The sequence below is a fragment of the Pteropus medius genome, unplaced genomic scaffold (assembly GCF_902729225.1).
Source record: "Pteropus medius unplaced genomic scaffold, Ma_sr-lr_union100, whole genome shotgun sequence".
In the NCBI taxonomy this organism is placed as follows: Eukaryota; Metazoa; Chordata; class Mammalia; order Chiroptera; family Pteropodidae; genus Pteropus; species Pteropus medius.
Genome location: NW_024341894.1, coordinates 4,648,736 through 4,665,555, shown reverse-complemented (window position 1 = coordinate 4,665,555; position 16,820 = coordinate 4,648,736). Strand labels below are relative to the sequence as shown.

Genomic DNA, 16,820 nt, shown 5'->3' with positions numbered 1-16,820 from the left:
CTTTGACTTGACCTCTCACTCACTGACTCTGTTCTAACCACAGTTGTCCCCTGCTATTCGTCAAACACACCAGGAATATTTTTGTCTTTCAGGACATCGCTTTGGCTGTTTCTACTGACTGGGATGCTCTTACTCCAGAAGTGCTTGGCACACTCCCTGATCTCCTTTAAGTTTTTTCTTAAATGTCAATAAGGTCTACTTTGTCCACCCTATGTAAAATTGTAACTCATACCCAACACTCCCAGTGTCTGTTACCCTACTCTACTTTTTCTTTTTTCCGAAGTATCACCATCTAACACACATAATTTACTTATTCATTATATTTATTGTTTATTGTCTTTCTCTCTCATTAGAATGTAAGTTCTACGAGAGTAGCACTCTTTTGTTCACTGATATGACAGTAACTCAGTAAATGTTTGTTGAATGAATGAATGGTAAGAGTTGGAAATAATCATAATGTTTAACCTTTGGTATACCATCAGGTTCATTAGACCCAATTTTAGTTTGAGTTTCTTTTTTAAACATTTAACTATTTTTTTTAAGAATTTACATTTCATGGTTTTGATTCTTTCTTGGGGGTCTTCCAAAAGAACAGAGAAAATTTACTTTTCTTAATAGAATAACTCATTCTATTTCAGAATTACTATGTGGGTCCATTGGATCCTTTTATAAATCTAAGAGATATCATGGGATCCTAGTGGTCTTATTTTTCCCTTATTTTGAAACATTTTACCATTTCATCATTGTAAGAATAATTTATCATTACTCACTAATTATTCCCAACTGTGCTAAAAAAAAAAAAAACCTAAGCTAATAGGAAAATAGAAGAATGATAGAATTGCCTAGAAGGATGATGTAATAGTGAAATAAGTTACCACTGTCGCATCATCTTTTAGCATTCTTATTGTATTGCCCAAAGCACTGCATTATCTTTCAAGAATATAGTTAAAAAATCTAGAGACACCATCTTTTTTTAGCGTTCATTAAAAAAAGTCAAGAATTTCAAATTTACATTTTTCTGCTCAAAATGGCAAATAGAAGAAAATTAGCAGAGGAAGACATTTCATAATTATTAGATGAATCAGAACGTGAATGCAGAGAGACAGGTAACAATGCCTAGACTTTAATGATATGATGAACTTGATCTTTTAAGTGAAGTCTCAGACTGTGACTTTTCAGAGAATATCGTAAATGAATTTTTTCAAACTCAAGAATTGATGAGTGAACAACATATCTCTAAGTACAAAAATGAAATAGGTTATTTTCATCTGGTTAGTCATTCAACAGGAAGTTCTTTACCACATAATATTTTATGACAAAAATCTGTACCATCTTGCTTTGATAAAAGGAAGTGTGAGTGTATTCTTTCATATTTTATAATATTTGTGTACCAAAATTTACTTGATATAGTTTGTTTCAAGTGAGCAAGTGCTGAAGGCAGATGTTTATGCAAGGGTGATTAGAAGGAAATAGATGATACAGAAGAAAAAAAGTGGATTGATCATTCTAATTGGTGTTTATTAATCAAAAAGTAAAAATGTTTTATAATTATGGAGCAAAGAAGAAATGTATTTGAAATCTGAGATAAGTCTTTACAAAATGGATATGTTTCAAGCTCACGAGAATCAATGAGCAGTTAAGTTGTATTCCAGGATGTTGCCAATTTCAGGTATATTTAGCTTCAAAAACAGGAATATATAAAATAATAATTTGGGTTTGCCATGTTTAAATTCTTATTAAGATTTCTAAAAAAAAATTTTCTGCTATCTCTTTATTCCTCTATAAATAATTTATGAAATGACTTAAATTATTAACAGGCACTTCCCTAATACTGGAGCTATGAAGATGACTAAAACTTAGCCTTTTAGAGAGGTGAGGTGCTAGTGGCTGGCATAGTAGTGAGTAGAGTTTTCAGGACAAGTAAATGAAACAACTAGAAACAACTAGGCTGGTATTAAATACAGGAAAATGAAAGAGTTATATAAGAAGGAAAATAATGTACTACTGTATAGTCATAAGGTGAATTTTAACCTGAGCTTAAAGAGGATAGAGGGAGAAGAAATTCAGATAGGATGTTGTAAGAAAACTAAATGCTCTTTACCTTTATTAGGAATTTAGATATTCATGTTTAAATAGCAAACTGAACATTATTTAGAAGTATGCAGAGATGTATCAAAAGAAATAGCTAAAGAGTTTAAAGTGTTTGCCTTTGGAGAGTGGGAGCTGGAGTAGGGAAGAGAACTGCTATTTTTTAATGCACTTTTGTGGTATTAGTACAGTTTTATAAACCACATGCATATATTACTTTGATTTTAAAAAATTAAATATGAAAGTATAAATTTAAAGAGAAAATCTAGTTGGTATATACCAAATGAAGTTGAAGGCACAGGGACACCCCAATATTCCTAAATCCAAGGTCATGATCACATGGTGGTAACTGGAAGGAAACCAAAGTATTGGCTTGGAAAGACATTTCAAAGATCTATACTGTGGAATAATAAGGCTTGGCCTGATTGGATGAAGGGGGTGAAGCATTGGGTTGAGGTGAAAATAAATGTACATTTTGCGCCATTAATAACAGCAAGGAAGAAAGTTGAGCCACTTTCAAGTGGGATTGTAAGAATGAGTTTTGCTTTAAAAGTTATGTTTGCAATGACTGTAATATAGATATTTGTGATATATCCTGTAAGCAATTATAAATGTAAGCCTGGATATATTTGTCCTAAGGTCGAAAGAGTGATTTGAAGAAAATCTGACCAAAATAAATGATAATAACAGCAAACTGTTTTGGAGTGACTTGTTTCCCTGAGAGAGGTGAATAGAGAACCAGATATTGAAGGAAATACATGTGTTCACACACACAAAGCTAATGATAGTCACAGAAAAAGACGAGATTCAGGAAGGGGGCAAGGAAATGTTGAAGGATGACTGAAAGAATATAGCTTCCAGTTTGGTATTATATTTTTATACCAAGTTTTATATAGCCTTTAAATCTTCTCTAGAAACCTACAGTATATTTTTAAGTAGTCTCTTGATTAAATTTAAGTGTTTTATATGTGCTTGCCATTTTACAAACATTTTAAGTGTCCATATGGTATATTTTCCTTTTTGCCTTTGGGGTGGGGGTGGGAGTAGAGGTGGAAGTGCGGACCATAGTATGCCTTTAAAAGAAGAATAAACAGCTCCATAATCCCATCATATTGACTGTTTCTGTTAATTTTTCCTTTTCTGTTCTTGTTACTTATTATAATTTGAGGAGTGTTTATTTCTAAATATTTCTTGACTAGGTGATTCACTGACTAAATCCTTGTGGCACAGGGAATGGGGATAAGAGAACTGTGTGTATCTGTCCGCCTTTATATGACTGATAACTTTGTAAGATCTCTGTATAACCCTGTGCTAAGCACCTGTGTTTATTTCCTCTTTCTTCTTCCTCCTCTACCTCTAAAAAAAGAAAGGCTAAATCCCCATTTATCGTTTACATACATTTAAAAATATAAGTTATTTCTGGTAAATTTAATATGATTTAAAATAAGACGAACAATTTGATGCCTAACTTGCAAATTCTTCTATTAAACCTTGTTTTATTTAAACTATTCCCAGCACAAAATTTTAATGACTAAAATGGTTTTGTGATCAATGTTAAATGGAAATGTACAAATAAGAAAAAACCGAGACAGAAATAAAGAGCAGTTTGAAAAGAAAGCAAGTTGAATAAAGTGGCTCAACCCTCAGGGGATTTGCGTGTGGCATTGTGTATATTTCAAAAGTTTCCGTTGAAATAACAGATGCTGCTGATGAAGTTGGGAATAGTAACTTCATTTGTAGCTGGTTCAGTTGCTTATTAGAAGTGAGAAGATCCCAGGGGGAAATCTGGTTTAGTGGAGGTAGGCTCAGGAAAGGATATGACATAAATAATATGACAGCTTCATCTTTGTGATCTTTAACCCATAAACACTGGCTAGATACAAGCATGATTATCTATAAATGTCCAATTATCTTTTATTCCACATGCATCCTGTGTCTGCCAAGTGATGTTATTCAATAACAGTGATTTCTTCAGTTCTTTTTTAGTTCCTAGTGTTGTTTACTATAGAAATTCCAAGTTTTAAATCTTAAAACTTTAAAAGTTTTAAAAGTTCAAGTTTTCAAAGTCTTATTGAACTTATATATATGTGTGTGTATATATATATATACACACACACACACACACACACATATATATATATATATACACATATACATAGTGACAGTTCATTAAATTATATAATTGGCTTACGTACCCCCATTTAGAACAGTGTTTATTCACACAGGTGTGCATACAAATGTGTTCTGTTTTTTCTTTTTAATTTTTTTCTAATGTAATTCTAAGTATGCAAGATGTGCTGATAATTAGGTAGATATATTAAACAGATGTGGTCTTAGTCCATAGAGAACTTATGATGTATTTAGGGAAATAAAATATTTATTAGTACATCTCCTAATACAAGATTTAGAAGTGCTCACTAGCCTAAGAGATACAAATAAGGTGCTTTTAGACTATGAGCAAAGGTAGAAAATGCTTCTACAAGACAATAATTAAAAGAGGAAATGTTATTTGGGTAATCCATGCAGTAAACATGGTATCTGTGATAACTAAGCAACTGTGCTGTGGCATTTGGAAGGTAGAAATGACATGGTTAAAGTCCAGGAGGTCGTAGAGTTGAGAGTGATCCTCTCTGCTTTTGAAGGGTTATCGGAGAAGACTTTAATGGAGAAGGCGACACATGATTAGAGGGACCTGAAGACCCAAGTCCCAGTTCCAAGTGGGTGAAGTTAGGGGTGGCTTGTGTTCTAGAAAATACATGCATAGGCAGAGTTGCAGAGAACAACAGGACCTATGGGGGAATTATTAGGCATATGTAGAGTATTGGGACTGGGAAGATGAAGCTGGAGAAAGAGAGAAGGGCCCAAGCATGAAAGACGTGTGACATACAGAGGAGTTTCACATTTATCCTACAGGTATTGAGAACCATTCAGGGCAGAATGTATTCACATTTTCCATTTTAGAAACATTTCTCCAGTAACAGTGGAATGGAAAGGAGGTTGTAGTACTAAAGATAGTCAGAAGTTATTTTAATAACCTAGGTAAGAAATTAAGTGTTTCTGGGCCAGTTTAATGACATTGAAGCTGTCGTGGGTTGAGAATTTTCACAGATTGGTGGGTTATTATATAAAAGGTGAGAGGGAAGAGTTGAGGTTTTTGATTTGGAAAATAGACTATGGTACAGGTTGAGACAGGATACAAGGAGGAGAAGTAGAGTAGTTTATTTTTAAGAGAGAAACATAAGGAATGGGGAGAAAATGAAGAATTCATTTTTCGTGATTATGAGTTTGAGTTACATATAAGATGTCTAATCCAAATGTCCCATAGATCAGGAACTCAAAAGATTTGGCCTAGAGATACAGACTCGTTTCCCTCTATGGGCATGTATGATATAACCTGGGACAAAGAATATAGAATGAGGAGAAGGAGGACAAAGAATGGAGCATACCAGGTAACCAGTGGAGGGACAAGGAAACTGAAGGGGACAGGAACTGGGAAAGTATTTTATTATATCAGCTAAGAGAATTGTAAATGCTCACGAAGGTCAAGTGAGAAAAGTACTGACTGTACGAAGGTCAAGTGAGAAAAGTACTGACTGTTATCCATATGCATTGACTATGAGAGATAAGCCTTAAAGAATATTCGGAATATGTAATCAGAGAAATTAGACTGAGGTAAGTGGAAAATTTGGTATTGGAAATTCAGAGAATAAAATGGGCAAAGGTACAGAAATGGGAAAGCACTGGGAGTGTTAAATTACAAACAGGACCTTTTAGTTTAATAGATATGTAAAAAGGGAGTGGGAAATAACTTTAAAATGTACTTATTAATTTCTTTTTTGCTATAACTGTCAGATAATTTAACCTCACGTTATCTGGTGAGAGGGTTATTCACAATCTTCTCCACTTTTATCTCCTTTGTTTTCTTGACCATTTCATTGTGTTTTAGAGGAGTGAAAGAGTGCCATTCCATGGATCAGTTTGGGCTGTAAACTGCGAGAGAGAGACGATATTGAGAAGGCCCACGATCTTGGTTCTTTGGTTTTTGCATGTGTATACCAACCAGTATCTCTTTTTTTTCCCCAGGCCCCAACTGTGAGCTGTCTATAGACTCACAGATTATTGGGGGCGGGGAACAGTTGCTAAAGGACTTACATACTTAGTATTATAAGAAAGACTGTTTAGGGGCTGCAGTCTTAAGTTAATTGCTCATTTGTAGTCTACATTCACTATTTCTTGTTAAGTAGCTCATTTTCCCAAATAATAGTGGGCTTTTTGTCTTTTTTAAAAGTTTGCTGATTAAATTAGCATTTTTAAAAACGGAATCATGGCTACTTAGTTAACACGGTAATCGATTCTTTGCCCCAAAATAGCACATACTACTCTATAGCAAGCACGTAATCTTAGTCATCTTTCTGTTTCCCGCACTCTTTTATATGAGAAATAGTAAAAAATTTTTGAAAATTAACTGGACACTGCATTAAGTGAAAATACTTTACACTTTGAGAAAAGTTGCAATTACATTCTTAAATAGTAGTAGCAGAATAAGTTACTATATCTGGTTTGCTGAATATTAAATTCAAGTCCATTGTATGCTGAGAAAATCATAAATACATACCTTCTCACCAAATTTGATGAAATCTACAATTTTAAAGGTTAGAAATTAGGATATCTAGAAAATCTTAGGCATCTATGGCCTTCTTTTAAGAAGGAGCGGTAGGGTATTAGACTCAGGGAAAGATTCTTCTTAGTCCCAGGCACCTTTATTGCAAACGGCCAGTTGGATGTGCTGAACTGTGAGTCCTGTAATATTTGGAAAAACACTTGCTAACTCCTATTTTCTGTCAAATTATCCTGAAGTTAGAGAGAACTCGCTATATAATTGTCTGTGACTGCTCTTTCAGCAATGGAATGACCTTTAGCTATTCCCTCCCACCAGAATGTAGGCAGATTAAGAATAATTGAAGCAGAATGTAAACTGACTTTGATCCTAAGAAATGTAGTCCAAGCTCTCTCTTAGATCCTTTGAAAACTGAATCCATCTTATGGGTAAATAGCTACATTAACACTACATTTCACAGAAAGCACCAATTGCCATTTTTGTAGGAAGCACCTACATAAAAAAAGAACATTTGTGTAACCATAGCATACAGGGTTGTCCTGAAGGTAAAATGTATATTTAAAACAATTTATACACTGAATCACCATAAAAATATGAAAGATGTTTATCTTCATTACCATGCAGTAATGAGAGAGAGGGAGGAAGGGAGGGAGAGAGAGAGAGGGAGGGAGACAGAGGAAGGGAGGGAGGAGAGAGAGACGGAGGAGGGAAGAAGAGAGAGAGGGAGGGAGAGAGAGAGGGAGAAAGGGAGGGAGAGAACGAGAACAGAATAGTTCCACAATTAGGAGAAAATATGTAAAAAACAAACAAATTAGTTTATGGGTTCACTTTTTTGTTATGAAATTTATTTCAAAAAAGAGGAAATATTCTGGTTGTTGCGTAGTGTTAACAGAACACCCTATGATACTGTTTTTACTGTCTCCATCCTCCACATTACTGCTCTGATAGAAAGATACCTGCTGTACTGTTCCTTGGAGAGCTCACACAGTAAGAGGTCAAGACTTTTAAAGTTAACCTGAAGGAAAACCTCTGAGTTGGAAGAATAGGTTTAATGTTAATGAAGTCTTCATATGTGTTTCAGATAAAAAGTCTTTTATAAGTAATATTGTCTACTCGGTATTCTTTATATATAAAAAGGTCTGTAGAAATTCCTAGTAAAGGAATTATTACACTCTTTGTTCCAGTCAAACCGTACCATTTCCTATATCCTTTTACCTCTTTCATTATGTTGCTTCCGCCTTTCCTTTCTACTAGTGTTCTTCATCTACCCTATTAAAATCCTATACAAGACTCTGTGTCCAACCATATTGTGTTAACTTATAACCACACTTGCCCTCCTGATAAGAGATAATGAAATCAGCAGACAAGAACTTTAACATTAAAATGGCTATTATACACAGATTTAAAGGGAAAGATGAATACAATAAAGTAAATGAAAGATATAAAAGATATGAAAAATTTTAGTGGGTTGGCATAACTACAGATCGATTAGCAAATTTTCAGACATTGGACAGCAGGCAGTACTGGACAATGATTCATGAGAATATGGAAACAAATGAGATGCACCCTACAGTCAACCTCGCTTCTTGCCTAGACACTTTTTGCATCATGATGCCAAGAGAGGGAACCCAAGCACAGCATGGCAGTCTCACTAAGATATGACAGAGATCAGAGGTCTGAGAGGCTAAGGAAGCTGTAATTCGTGGGACAGAGAGTACTGAAGAAAGGGAGCCGCAGAGAGAAATAACTCTGAAATCTGCGTAGGAGTATCCATGAATACAAAGGATACTTAGTTCCTTTTTGCACATGAATAGGGCGAAACTGCATTAGATGTGAACCAAAACCTACTTGTTGTAAACTGAACAATTCCCAGAATTTACCTGAGTTCTGACTAGCCACAGTGCAGAGACAATGTTGGACACCTGAGACATTCAGTAGCGACCTCAGAAGGTACATCTTAGTAGTAGGGCTAAATTAGCCCTAGAGTACTCTACAGCCTACTATGGACCTACCCTAACAAGAGAAATGGAAGATATAAAAGAGAACCAAATGGAACTTAGTACTCAATGTTAAAAAATTCTCTGGTTTAGGCTTAAGTACAAATCAGATGAATCAAAGGAAAAATGTAAGAGGCTATTATGGACAACTTTATGCTAATAATTTTGACAATTTAGAAGTAGTAGATAATTTTTTGAAAGTCACACATTACCAAAACTGGCCAAAGAAGAAACAGAAAATGTAAATAGCTCCATATCTACTAAAGAAATAGAATTACTATTTAAACACCTTCCTACATGTAAAATTCCTGGCCCACAAACAAGAAAAACTCCAGCCTAGATGACTTTACTGGTAAATTCTATCAGATATTTAAGAAAGAAAGAACACCAGTGCTAAACTAACTCTTCCCAACACTTCTCAACTCTTATGAGGCCAGTTTTACCCCAATATCAAAACCAGACAAAGACATTATAAGAAAAGAATAAATCAATATCCTTCATGAACACAGATGTAAAAATTCTTATTAAAAAACTAGCAAATTGAATTCTGCAATATGTTATAAAGAAGAATACATCGTAACCAAGTGGGGTCCATCCCAGAATACAAAGCTAGTTTAACATTTGAAAATGAATCACTGTAATTTAACATAGTAACAGAAAGTGAGAGGAAAAACCTTAAGGCCATCTCAGTTGATGCAGAAAAGGCATTTGATGAAATTCAACATTTATATTAAAAACTCTTAGAAAACTAAGAATGGAAAGAATTTCCTCAACCTGTTGTCAAAAATCTACAGTAAATAGTATACTTAACTGTGAAAGCCTGAATTTTTTTCCCCTTAAGATTGGGAATAAAGCAAAGATTATCTGCTGTCACCACGTATATTGAGTATCATACTGGAGATCTTATATAATGCAGTGAGATAAGAAAAAGAAATAAAAGACATACAGATGAAAAGGAGGTGATAAAACTGTCTTGATTCACAAGCGATGTGATAGTATATGTAGAAAATTGGAAAGAATCTACAAAAAGCTTCTAGAACTAAATTGAATTTAGCAAATTTGCAGGATGCAAGGTTAGTAAACAAAAATTGATTGTATTTCTATAAACTTGTAACCAAAACTTGAAAAATGGAATTTAAGAAAGCCACTTGCAATAACAAACATGAAATTCTCAAGGATACGTTTAATAAATATATATGCAAGACCTGTTTGCCAAAAACTGTAAAACATTGCTTAGAAAAATTTAAAAAGACCAAAATAAATGAGCAGAAGATGTGATATTGTTAAAATATATTCCCAAGCTGATCAGTAGATGTAGCACAGTATCAATCAAAATCCCAACAGGATTTTTTGTAGAAATTGATGTTTTTTATTCTAAAATTTCTACAGAAATCAAAAGGGTCTAGAATAGCCAAAGCAATCTTGAAAAATAACAAAATGGTTGGAAGACTTACTCTACATGATTTCAAGATCTTTTTTTAAAAAGCTTTAGTAATAAAAACTGTAATATGGTATAATCTTTCTTACAAATGATGCTGGAACAACTAGATATTCATATGGAAGGAAAATGGGTAATAACTAAACATAAAAAGCTAAAATTATAGAATTTTAGTAAAAACACAATACTTGTAACCTTGCATAGGCAGATTTCTTTGGGCACAGAAAACCTTAATCATAAAGGGAAAAGTCAAGTTTATTAAAACTTTTTTCCCTAATAACACGGTTTAAAATAAATGAAAAGGCAAGCCACATTGGGAGAAAATACTTGCAAATCTCATATCTGATTAAAGACTTTTATCTAGAATATATAAAGAACTCCCGTGATTCAATATAAAGAAGACAGATACCCCCTACCCCAAAAAAGAGATGACTAACCCAATTTTAAAAAAGGCCAGAAATTTGAAGTTTTGAAAGAAAATATATGAATGGCAAATTAACATGAAAAAATACTCAACATCATTGGTCATCAGAGTGATGCCATTAAAATCCTAATGCAATACTACTTCACACCCATTCTAAGACTAAAGTTTAAAAACCTGACAATTCCAAGTGTTGGTGAGATAATGAAGCTACTAGAACTCTCATACATTGCTGACGAGAATATATAGTGGCACAACCACTTTGGGAAAATTTGCCAGTTTCATATAACGGTAAATATACACCTAACACCTTTGATCATTCTATTCCTAGGTGTTCTCCAAAGGGAAATTTTTTAAAAGGAAGACTTGCTAGAATGTGTGTTGCTGCTTTATTTATAATTGCCCCAACCTGGAAACAACCTAAATGTTCATCAAGAGATGAACAGTTAAATTATTATATCCATACAGTAGAATACTGCTCAGCATTAGGAACAAACTACTACTACCCATTAGGAACTGCTCGACATTAGGAACAAACTACTACTACCCAGCAACATGGATGAATCTCACAAATATTCAAAGTAAAAGAAGCCAGATGAAAGTAGTATATAATATATGGTTCTATTTATATGTGGTCCTACAATAGGCAAAACGAATCTATCATGGCAGAAAGCAAATCAGTGGTTGCCTGGAGTGGGGGGTTGACTGCAAACATGCACAAGGTGACATTTTGAGATAATGGAAATGTTCTACATTTGATACCTGTGGTGGTTACACAGGTGTATACATTTGTCAGTTTGCATCATACTGTGTTTTTTACATGGGTATATTTTATAATATATAAATTATACCTCAGTAAGGTTTCCTTTACGGCACAGCTTCTGTGACTTTTTTCCCCTTTCTCCGTAAATTCAGACAACTATTCTTCCTTTTAATTTCTCATAGCATTTTGTTTGGTCTTCTCTTATTCCTTTCATTTGTCTCCTTGTGTTTTACTAGGTTATAAGCTCTTATTCATCTTCGTTTACTCTATAGCACCTTGCTCACTGTAACCTTTCAATACATGTTTGTTAAATTGAGTTGATTTAAGGCAAAGAAAGAGTTCTCAGCTATTGCTTCGATTACAGTTCTGAAGTCTGAAGAGAATCACAGTCCTGGATATTAGTAAGACAAGGCTCTAAAGCAGCCAGGAGTTGATATTAGGCATCTTTAAGGCAGATACATTTTGTATTCTATGGTGTGGGATGGTGAACACATGGATAATGAGTGCTTCTGAGCCCTGTGGGAAGTTGTCTTTAAGGCAAGATTGCCTGTGCTAGTTGCAAAGGGCTGGAGGATGTAGGTAATGTAGACTACTTGACAATATGTTTGATTCCAGTAACGAATGAAAATCTGATTGAATCACGGAGATTTAGTGCTAGAAGTTACCATAATTAACTATTTAATCCAACCCCATTATTATACAAACCCAGAGAGGGTAAATAACCTGCGCAGAGCCACACAGCATGTAAGAGTTAAGGTTAAGATGGAGCCCAGGTTTCTCTCAAGTTCCATACCAGGAATTTAACAAAGTGGAGAATTGGCTGTGGAATGAATTCTAATGAGTTACCCTTAGACAAAGCTCTCATTACGTTGGAACTTAGAGTTAAGAAGCAAAGAGAATAGATAAAAGGGCTAGTGAAGGTCAGGATTCAGCTGTCATTTCCAAGGTCGAACCAAAACTGGAACCATGGGGAGAGCCAAGAGTTGACTTATATGTCCTTGATCATTTCTTTGTTCATTTACCACTGAGAAGTCTGATTTCATCTGTAATTGAAACCTATTTTGTATACTTGTTGGTAGATTTTCTGTAGTAAGAATATACTGTAGCTTATTGAAGAATAGTTAGTACATAACCCAGAATATTGCCGCATTCAACAGGAATGTTAAAATAATCTAAATGGAGTTGATCTCCCTCATTCAGACCTCTTTTTTTTTTCCGCTATTCTCTGCTATGTGTAAATTTATTAGGGTTTGGGGGTGGTAACAATTGCTGTTTTGTATTTCACTCGTTTGGGATTCTTTTTTAAAGGACAATATGAAGTCAGTTTTATAATTAAAATGAGTTTAAGTGGTCATTTTGAATTTTAATGATGAAGGACATTGAGATACAAAAGGCAGCTTTGAAAGTTACAGCAAAGCATGCTCCTTAGTTGAATCCTTTGAATGAAAGCATAATAGCTATTGGATGGTGATGATGAAGGAATAGGAGCTGCTGCTGTTTAATGTATTCTCCACTCTCAGTATATGGATGCAGCCTCCAAATTTTACAAAGAAAATAATCATTGGCACAGCATCTCTGCTCTCCTATTGGTCTTTTTGTAAAGCAGCCTCTTGGGCTTTCTTAGTAAAAATATTTTATTTTAAAATATATCTCTAGATACTTACTCCTGGTAGGCCTGGGGAAATGTAGATTACTTCATGTCGCTTCAAAATTCCTTTCAAAGAAAAGAGTCAAGCTCAGTTTGTGTTTTTGAGATAGAGAAGAGGAGTAGATAAGAGGAAGGAGGAAATCTTAACTTTGCTTTGGCGGGAGAAAAAAAATCTTTCAGTCCTTTGTTGACACCACAGCTTCTGCATTAGTCATATGTCCCTTCCTCCTTGGCCATGGGTGGACCAAAGGAATAGCAGCCATGTGCAATTTTATAAAGAAGCAGTGCAAAGAAAAAAACAGCTGATAAAAAAAAAAAAAGAAATGTCATGCTCCTCATCCCCCTAGGTTTTCACAGTTATATTTTTAGATCTATCAATGGTTTCTGGATATTTGGCCTCCTTTTTTGCTTTTTTATTTCACTATTTTTGATGTTATTAAAAAAAAAAAAAAAAGTACTGAATTCTTAGCCTAATGGTGAGATAGTATTCAAAGTCTTTTTTTTTTTAATGTTATAATGGAAGTCAACTACAATGGGGAAGCTAGTGGGCACAGTTAATACTGATGTTGGAATGAAAAACCTTTACCTACTTGGATTCAAATGGTGGGAGCCTTCGAGTTAACTGCCAATGGAGAGAGTAACAAGAAAAAGAGGGTGCAGGAGCACTCATTATGGAGTAAGTCACTGAATAGCCAAAGATAAAGATTTGTATACCAATTTAATAAAAGGGAAAATTTAAGGCTTTAGAGGAGGGAAGATTTTGATGATGCTTGTTCACAGTTTTTTTTTTGTTTTTTGTTTTTTTGGAATGTTCTGGTACCCAAAGTCGTATGCTTCCCTGATAGAACTGGGGAGGGGAGTCAGGTATGGTCGCTGACTCTCAAAGCTCTGCCATAGTCAGATAAGGGAAAGTTCACATGAGATTTCTTTTTGCCTCTGCTGTTGGGTTTTTGGTTCCTTCACTGATTTTCTAATATTTGTTTACAGTTTGATGGTTTTCAAAGCATTTTCAAGTATCTCATAGGATTCTCACAGTATTTTGTAGGTAGTCAGGGCAAATACTGTTATTCCCAGTTTATAGGTAAGGAAACTGAGGTTAAGAGAGATTAAGTGTTTGTCCAGAGCCACACAAGTTAATAATGGAGCCAAGATAAGAGATGAAGCTATTCATATCTCTCACTACATCTTTGGTGTCCAATTTCAGTATTAAAAAATTAAATAATTTTTTGTCAATCTATAAATGCTTTAAAGGGGTCAAGATTGAGTAACATTTCATTTGTTTTGTAGGAGAAGATGGTGTAAACTGGTTCATCAGTGATAAAGACGTTGAGGTAAAATCAAATTGTTTTCGAAGTTATGAATAATAATTACTAATTTCCTTTGATTCGTGGTTTTTTTTTTCACTTCATTATGATAACTTAAACTTTTTAAAAATAGCAACAGCCCAAGTTCGATTTCAGTATATGGGTGGTTGAATTTTTCAGATGTGTGGTTCAGCCTTGATTCTTGTCAGTCACCATAATGAGTTAGTCCCCTTTCCCTTCTGTTTCTTTATGGTGGTGAGTCCTCTCAACTCTATCGCCGAGTACCACTAAAGATCAACACCGGAAATAACTGCTTCTTCAGTGTAAGGAAATGGTCAGGCTATATTTAGGATGTAGCAGGTGTTTATTAGCCTTAATTGTGGCAGATGGCTAGAAAAGAGAATAATTTTACAACTTGGTAGGAGAAAAGTTTTGAGATAATTAGATTGTGTCTTTTTGGGGCCTACTTGGCCAATTCAGCAGAAGAACTAGTAAAGATGAAAGTTTTTTCAAAGATGGAATTCTACCAAACAAGATAAAAACATGGTTGACATTTACATATTCCTCATTAGATGTCCATATAACATGCTTTGCTGTTATTTTCTAGCAAGAATATGGGACAGCTAGAATTGGGTCATTATAGGCAGAATGGATTTTAAAAGGACTCTTTTTGAAGGAGATTACCTCATTCTCTCTTAGAGATTATAATCCAGTTTATAGGCAGTGACCCTGGGCTATTCAAAAGAAAGAATGTATTCAAGTAGCTATGTGATTTTATAACTTTATAAAAGACAAAATCATTTAAAAAAAAACAAAACACCATCCCATAATTAAAAATTTAAGCAAGCTACTCATACAGATATAGAAGTCAGCAATATCTTTGACTCTGAATGCCACCAGAATGTCTAAATGATGTATATCAGGACCTTATTAGAGTTGTCGAGAAAGATACAAAAAACGTGGAGCCATATGGAGAAGTATAAAAGAATGGGGAGGGGCAGCAAAAAGTAGAGTTGTCTTTATGGCACCCCCTTTTAGGTTTTTATAATTCCTTTTAAGAACACAAAGTTCCTTGTTGCTAGGTTCTAAATTAAACGGACTGTGACTGTTAATTTTCTTGAACAGGGTGAAATAATTTTTTTAATTCTTGATTTCTTCTCCCCCTTAGGCACAGATAGGTAATAATAGATCATCCGGAAGATGGACCCACCGATACTATACGGCCAACAAAAACGTTACCTGTAGAAATTGTGACAAATGTGGCCATTTGTCAAAAAACTGCCCTTTTCCACAAGTATGTGAAATTTGTAATGTTTCTTTTACCTTGTTAAAATCAGAATCTTAGAGTTGAAATTCAGTAAACTTAGAATTCAAATTTCATGTAATATAGGTGTTAAATTTCTTGTTAATTTTTCATGTAGGTCATAGCCTAGAGTAATAAACAGCAAAGGAAGAACAATAAATTTAGATTCAGAAAAACCTGGAATCAATTTCAGCTTCCCATTAGTAGTTGGACAACTTTAGGCAAATCATTCTATTCTCTGTTGCCTCTCTGTTTTCTTGTCTATAAAAAGAAGATTGAATCAGATGATTCTTGAGACCCTTTTCACTTCTAAACCTTCTACTCTATGAGACAGTTTGTTGCACTGTGGGATAATTTTTGTTGTTAGAAAATTGTCATTTTAGGCATTTATAAATGTTTACTGAGGTAAATTAAACAGATACAGCAACCTTTGGAACAATACAGAACTAAAGCTCTTAGTTGTTCTCTGACACATCATAAGCACTTAACAAACTTTCCTTCTATGACCTACTCCCTCTTCCCAATGCTTGTCTTTCAGATATTTGAGACAGCTCTCATGTTTCCTCTTTGTCTTTGCTTCTCCAGGCAAAGCAGTCTCTTTCTATATCTGTTCCTCCTATGACTCAGTTTCCAGATCCTCATCATCCTACTTTCCCTCTCAGACACATTCCACTTTGCCAATGATCTTATAAGACAAGGCATAAGGGATAGATTCTAGCCGATAGTACATGCAGACTAATAAGCCTTTTTGGCAACCACAGGATACAGATAGCTTGTGTTAAAGCTCTGATTTCAGACATTTTGTTTGATTTTATAATTATGCTCAAGTTTGACCTGCATTGGGGTCTCAAAATTGGAAATGACTTAGGGAATTATACAGAAAAAGAAAAATTAATCTTCTATTTTAAGACTGAAATATTTTTCTAACGAGGTTTTTCTGTTTGTCTGCCACATAGAAAGTCCGCCCCTGCTGCCTCTGCTCCAAGAGAGGACACCTCCAGTATGCCTGTCCGGCACGCTTTTGCTTAGACTGTTCTTTGCCTATGTCTTCCACTCACAGATGTCTTGAAAGACCTTCCTGGAGAAAACGATGTGACCGATGTGATATGATAGGCCACTATGCCGATGTGAGTATCCTACACATGACTAATTTGTCAGGCTTTGGGGACAATATGCCAATTTGTAACTATCTGTCAGTGTACCTAAAAGAATGTTTACTGTGTAGAGTATATAACGAGAG

At 34.6% G+C, this 16,820-nt stretch overlaps 1 protein-coding gene across 4 annotated transcripts in view; it reads left to right on the top strand.

The window, feature by feature from the left end:
- The window catches only part of ZCCHC7 (zinc finger CCHC-type containing 7), a 193,817-nt gene that overhangs the window by 139,221 nt on the left and 37,776 nt on the right, over nt 1-16,820 (top strand). For all 4 annotated transcript variants that reach the window (XM_039856605.1, XM_039856578.1, XM_039856588.1 and 1 more), the window contains 3 exons: nt 14,261-14,304; nt 15,446-15,571; nt 16,537-16,707. In XM_039856605.1, coding sequence (XP_039712539.1) covers nt 14,261-14,304; nt 15,446-15,571; nt 16,537-16,707 — 341 coding nt within the window. The remainder of the gene's footprint in view (nt 1-14,260; nt 14,305-15,445; nt 15,572-16,536; nt 16,708-16,820) is intronic.